Source organism: Gavialis gangeticus, unplaced genomic scaffold, assembly GCF_001723915.1.
Source record: "Gavialis gangeticus isolate Ggan-Ray unplaced genomic scaffold, GavGan_comp1, whole genome shotgun sequence".
Taxonomy (NCBI): Eukaryota; Metazoa; Chordata; order Crocodylia; family Gavialidae; genus Gavialis; species Gavialis gangeticus.
Window position 1 is genome coordinate 21,653,493 of NW_017728993.1, and position 7,028 is coordinate 21,660,520.

Consider the following 7,028-nt stretch of genomic DNA (forward strand, 5'->3'; position numbering starts at 1 on the left):
GAAGAAGTTTGACTCTTTTATAGGGACAGAGCACACCCTGAACTTGTTGTGCTATGTTATAGCCCAGGAGCTTATATTTTTGGTCGCTCTCTTATAATACTGGAGGATCAGGCTGAGGCTACTGGGAAAGGAGGAGGCCTCATTGGGGGGCCCACTACAGTGTGGGAACCCCAGCGCCATCACGGGTGCCGTATTCGGGGTGAACAGACCCCAGCGCCAGCATGGGTGCAGTATTCAGGGGTGAACAGACCCCAGCACCAGATTGGGTGCAGTATTCAGGGTGAGCAGACCCCAGTGCCGGGGTGCAGTGACAAAGGGGGTGAGTGGACCCCAGTGCTGGGGGGCACCAAGAGAAGGACAGGGCTGCAGACAGCCCAACGCCAAGGGGTGCTGAGAGAGTCCAGAGATGACCAGAGGCCAAGCTAAACTAAGGCCTTAGAGGGCCAACGTGTGAATGCCATCTGCGAGGCTTGGGGCGTGGTAAAGGGACGGTTTGGAACCATGCATCTAGCCCATAAGGCTGAGGGTGTCCCAAGAGGCATCCATTTTGGAGCGGGGCCCAAAAGAGGTTCAGTGGGGTCCATCAGGACCGTGCCCAAAATACAAACTTGAGGGCAGCCTCCCTATTTATTATAGTACAACAAGACATGGCAGGCGAGGAAGAGGGTGCCCATTGGGCAGGATTGGCACGGTCAAGGAGCCCTAGGGGTATCATGGCCATCCCTGGGGACCCTATCCCATGACAGGGAGGATATGTGGAAGGAGAGACCAGGGAGAAGGGAAAAAAAACCAGGAATCTTCCCTCCCTGTTGGTTACCTTGGAGAGAACAGAGAACGCTGATGGGGAATGGGGCTTCATGCAGTGGTTTAGGAGCCATTGCTCCCTCTGGATCGGAGATGGGCAGGCCCAAGGAAATACTTCCAGCTCTGGTGAGGGGCTGCCGGAGAGAGTCTGCAGCATCAGGGATAAGAGGATGCCACAGGACTCTCCTGCTGGTTTTGGTATGGATCCAGTGTCAGCTAAGGGACAGAGACTGCATGCACGGGTGATTGAAGGATCACCGGTCAAGACAAGGATTGAGAAACAGGATGCCAAGGTGGCTGACCTGACTCTGAGGGACCAACAACTTGGATCAAGAGTGAGGTCAGGAATAGGATGGGTGAATGGACAACAGGACAGGCGTGGGAAGTAGCCTGGAGGGGTTGTTCGCCACACTAAAGACTAAGTATTGATTCATAAAGGAGGCAGCCCAGAGGTTGTGCCTACATCCTAAGGACTGGAAATTGATTTTTAAAGAAAGTAGTCCAAAGGGGTGGGCCCCATGAAGTGACCCCTTTGACAGGCCAAAGGTGTTAGTGGGCAGAACTAGCTCCCCAATAGATGTAACACCAAAGTCACGGCACATGAGAGAGAAAAACAACCGAGAGAACCTGAGTGCTTGGGAAGAGGATGTCAGGCCAGAGGGGTCCCAGGTCCTACTGTACCTACACGCAACATTAAAGCATAGTGAAGACTTTGGCCTGAATATCTGGTCACTTACACTGGTGTAAATCAGGAGTAACTCCACTGAAACCAATGAAGTGACAGTGTCATCAAGAGAAGGCCTCTACCATGATCATTTCACTTCTCAGCAAAGAGATGCAGATTAGGCAGCTCACTTGGCTGCACCCTCACTCTTAACTTGGCTTTCAAAGAAAAATATGGCCAAACCACCCAAGAGAACCCCAGGAAGATCTTGCTGAATTACCACACCACTGCTTTTTAAAGACAGACTCTAGTTGCATATGAGGAAGGAAGACCTGAGGAAGAATGTCTCACACTCAAAATCTTGTCTAAATTCATCCCAACTACAGAGTTGTCCCAAATAAAGTTATCATTCTAAGAAATCCTTGCTACTCACAATTTCTGGACCATCATGGCCAAGGCCACAACACCACTCTCACACTACCCTAATTTAAGAATAACACACTTTTTGTTGAAAGTAAACATCTGCCTAAGTGGCTTAAGTTAAATCTGATATAAACTATGCAGCCTTCCAAGTATATTGAGTCACACTTTTAATTTCAAATCAATGATACTCTGCTGGTGAACTCCACCTAACTCAAATGAATGCAAATCGGTTACATGGTTTTATCACAAAAAAAATTTGTCTATGACTGTAGTAAGTGGCATTAGAAAATGAGAGAGAGATTCTGCTCTGAAGGCATAAGCAAGACTCAACATAAGAAAGACGTCAGGAAACCCATGACTGTTTGCATCGACCTAAGAATGTCCATCACGAATGTTTGGATAACTCATAATTAATTAGATATACTAAAGAAATAAAGCATGTTCTTGACAGGAAGGGGAAAAATGTACACCTCAAATATTTTCATACTAGAATTTATTAGGTTTTAAATAGGCTCACATTCTACCCAGACTCTATTCTGCTATGGAGTCAATGAGCAAATTGTAACAAATGAGATTTTTCTGGCTAAAATTTTCATCTGAATGATCTACCATGTTAGAGAAGTTGTAGGTATAACACTTCATTTTTCTCCATGCTACAGAGAGACTAGATATAGGTGGCAGATGATGAAATGTTTCACAAGCCTGCAGTCAAACTCATGCTAAAAAAAATAACCTCTCACATTAGGTTTATCTTCAGGGATTCCCAGGGATGAGTTGCCCTTTACATTGATTTATCTGACTTTTTTTGGACAATGCGTGGTCTGATATTCACTCCATACGAGTAGAATACAATGAGTGCAAAGCAATAGATGATGCTGGCGACAAGAGTGTCTGAAGTCAGTTTTCATATTCTGAGCATTTTGTTATGTTTGGTAATTCCTGATCTCCCCCCCCAATCCTCTGAAACAAAAAAATTGATTTGAATAGGGTTTTGTTCTTCAGAGTAGCCACTGGGTAATTCTTAACTCTGCACTGTGCTGGCCAGATGATTTTCATAATAGAGGAATCTGGGCACACTTGTAGAAGGGGAGCTCTGGGGAACACCCTAAATGAAAAGAAATCTTTCGACAGGCACCTTGAGGTCAAAGCTTTCTGCTTAGGAAGCTTTATAACCTCTATACTGGAAAAAAGACCAGTTTGTGTTTTGCTTCCAATAAAGACAGGGCCTTCTTGTCAAAGTTGGAGGTTATAGGAGAACTCCAAAACACTGAGAAAACAAAATAGGAAAAAAGTGTGAAATATGAATTATCACAGATGGTCCTTTTTAACCTCCACTGGCAAAATGAGGACTGGAGTCATCTGGTGAGATGGATAGCAGTGCAACTGGGTGTATATTATCCATAGTATTGGCCTAATATTTCAAGCTGATCTTCTGCTTACAGTTAATGTCAGCACATAGACAGGCTTATTCAACCTCTTGAAAACATCTTGTGGAGATAAAACACGTGTGTGTATATTGTAATCCCTGGAAAGTCAATGTCTTCCTTTGTAAAACGGTGACATTTATAGGGGAGTGATCATTTTCAGATGCTTTGTTTAATTCAGCGGATCAGTTAGCGAGACATTAACATAGGCCTTGTACTCAGCTTTATCACCGCGAAGACCCTTAGACAAAAAGTTGCTCACCCTCTGGACATACTGGCTATTTCCATGATTTTTCCTTCCCTAAAAGTATCCATGGAAATAGTGTCCATTCAAGGTCATCGTTGTAATTAAAAGCTCGTTGGGATGAAATGGCAATGCACCTAAAGAAATACCTTTCCTTTATGCCAGTGGTTTTCAACCTGTTGTCCATGGACCCTGGGGGGTCCACAGGCTGTGTCTATGGTGTCCCACAAAAGAGGACTATAAGCAAAAGTATGCATATACCCACACTTATCATTCAAGGTGGTCCACACTTTAATTCAAAATTTCCAAAGGGGTCCAGCACTGCTATTAGAAATTTAGTAGGAGTTTGCAAATGAGAAAAGGTTGAAAACCACTTCTCTGCACCTCAAGGCACGTGTAATTAAGCCTAGTGTTGCAGCTCTAGTATGCTCCTCATTTTACAGATAAGGAAACTGAAGCAAGAAGACGTGCTGTAAATTCATGTCAAGAAGTAGAGTTTGGACAGGAGTTAAAATAAAGAGGAGGGGCCAGTAATTAGATGTGTAGTCACCATGTAACATGGTGCTCAGACTCCTGCCTTTCTCCCCTCTACATTGCACTGAAAAATAATACATGGAAAGAACCACTCAATACTCAATGTATTGCAGAAGATATCTTCTGTGGTCATTCTAGGTAACCAGAGATTGCATGCAGATTCTTGAGATCTATCCAAGCTACTGACCTGCTGTAGCACCCTTGCCAAGAGATCCCTTAAGGAAGAAGGCAGAGGCCTATTGCTAGGGTTGCTGCTTCTTTATGCGTAAGTCATCTCATTGCAATGATTTTGTCAGGCAGGAGGTGTGAAGGCAGAGACTTTGTCCCTGTCATTTGTTCGTGGGAACCTGCTGCCAGCCTTGTTCACCTCCTCCCCACATGCAAGGTTTACTCCAGAATCACTCTAATGTGGCACCTTTAAGACAGGCGTCACTTTTCATCGCAGCTCTGGGCAAATTCAGCTCATCTGGACTGTGTCATAGAGGAAACGTTGCTGCTGTCAACATATTGCAGAGGAGAGACAGAGGGGGAAGGAAGAGGAAGAAACTGGAGAGCATGTGCAGACACTGTGGCCAGATTATCAACTGGTTTAAATGATGCAGATCTGGCGGCTTTACTGGAGCTTTGCTGGCTGAACACAAGAGCAGGTTTTCAAAAGGCCCAAATAACAACCTTTAGTCACTTAACTTCAGTTGATTTCCATCATCAATCCAGGCTTTTGCATCAAGCACTAAGACAGTGGGGGCTACCCTTTGTAAAAATAAGCCCCGCTGCATCCTTGAGTGCCATGCTCATCCCTTTCCATGCTTAATATTCTGCTCTGCTTTCTGCTTCCAGTCCTGCACCCCCTGCCCAATCTGCTATTTGCTTTCTGCTCTCCAGCCTATCGGCCACCATGTTCCCTTCTCTCTCCCTGATCTGCTGCATGCCACACAGACAGCCTGCCTGGACCACTTGCAACACCCATGCCAGAAGTTGTCCACCCTTGCCCTATTAGAAGGGCTGGATCCTTGTTGACTATTTGAGGAATGAACACTAGGAAGAAGAAACAAGAAGCCCCTTTTCCACCCTCTGTGCTTGCACTCAGACTGCAAGGGTCAGAAGCCATAGCAATACCTGCTGCACTAAGCATCACTTTATGGAAGGCAACTACTATTTCCCACTGTTTCCTTGTGGTCCCCCATTTTCCTACAACCATTTGTTATCTCTTGCCTTGCATCTAGCATGGACAGCCCTTTGGTGCAAAAACACTCCCTTGTTTGTTACTGCACAGCGCATGGACCTCCTGGTCCATGAGAGGGGCAATTAAGAGCTACAATAAAGGTAAGACAATAATGCTATGCAGTATGTATGACAAGTGAGAGCACTGTCCTTGGATAAAAGCTCTTCCTAGCACTACAGTTTGTGCTGGTGTGGAAATATCATTTAAAAAAATATTTAAAAAATAAAAAGACTACTTCTTTTCCCTAAAGCAGCCTAGCCCAAGACTGACCATAGAAGATGTCACAGCAAGTGATACTAGTTGCAGTGCATTGGTCTCTGGTCGGCCAATTGCCAATGCTTTGTCCATACTATGCTACTGGCAACCTCATTGCTCCAGCATCTATTGGGTGATGAACAAAACCAAATCTCCCTTGCTCATTAGGTCTTGCTATTTGTCCTGCCAGCTTTCCATTCTCTTATTTCCATTACAGCTAGACAGAGGAACAGTGAAAATGAAGCAAGCAGTAACTGAGCATGTGCCCGAGTCAGCTTACTGGAGCAAAGACGACATAGCTTCCACATATGGAGGCATACAACATGTAAGAAGAGAAATGTGGTTGACACAGAAATGTTTCTGGGCACTTTACCCAACACAGCATGAGTGTCTTCAGATGAATGAATTGGGATCCTGACACTACGCACAATTTTTCAAGCGGGTTTTACTGGCTCCTTCTTCCAGAGGAAATGTACAACGATAGACAAACCGGTAACAGAAACACATACATACACACACAGAAGTCCCATAAACCAACTGTTGATGTAAACCGTAATGGAAAACACACTTTGGTTTGTGGAATATTCTCTGGGGAATTGTGAGAAACTTTTCCTTCACTATTTTCAATTGTGGGTTTCAGATTGCCAACGGTGGTCCTGAGATCTTACGTGACCTTGAGTGGCAATTTCAGAAGACTCATTCTCTGATCTAAACAAATAGCACATGTTGCTGCAATAAAATATCAGCATCCAATTGCCATGCCTTCCAATTTGTCAAATGCTTTGTGTGTGAAAGGATACGGGACTTTGCAAGGCAGCCTGCTGCCTGGGGAGTTCTCAGCTAGGGGACAGCTTTTTGCTTTGTGTTTCTTTAATTCATGCTTCTTGGAGGACAGAAAATGTCAGTGACCCAACAACTACCGTACGTGAAAATGTAACACTCCACTGGGAACATGTACGGGGAAGTCCAACAGCCCAAGTTCAAAAATAAGGTTTCAAATGATACTTGGCAGCAAAACAAGTTTAACAACCCCCTTTCTAAGGGGTCCAATTTGTTGTCTTGGACTATAGGAGGTAAAAAGAGATACTGTCAGTTTAGAAATACTGACCCTGGGACTGAGCACCCACTGAAATTCAGCCTAATTTTGTCAGGCTAAAAATACGGCCATGCCCATGCCCGTACTAACACATTGGACTGGATGCAAGGAATGAAGATAACACAAGCTTGGTGCTTTACAGATTGCTAACTGGTTGGGAGCAGAAGCCACCTTCATTCAGACCATTTGTATCATGACCTCATTTTGCTCAGCTTACAATGTATTGGGCTCAAACACCTAACGAAGGTTTGGGGAAAAAAAGATGTACACCTTGCTGAAGAGCCAGCCAATCACAGATCACATCAAACTTCCAATAAAACCAGGTACTTGTGTGACCCCGTTATGGTGGTATCCAAAAGTCT

At 44.6% G+C, this 7,028-nt stretch overlaps 1 protein-coding gene across 1 annotated transcript in view; it reads left to right on the forward strand.

The window, feature by feature from the left end:
* The first annotated feature begins 974 nt into the window (after positions 1-974).
* Positions 975-7,028, forward strand: part of TRABD2B (TraB domain containing 2B) — a 568,857-nt gene continuing 562,803 nt past the window's right edge. The window contains exons 1-2 of the mRNA XM_019528309.1: positions 975-1,139; positions 5,788-5,895. Of these exons, the coding sequence (XP_019383854.1) occupies positions 975-1,139; positions 5,788-5,895 (273 nt within the window). The remainder of the gene's footprint in view (positions 1,140-5,787; positions 5,896-7,028) is intronic.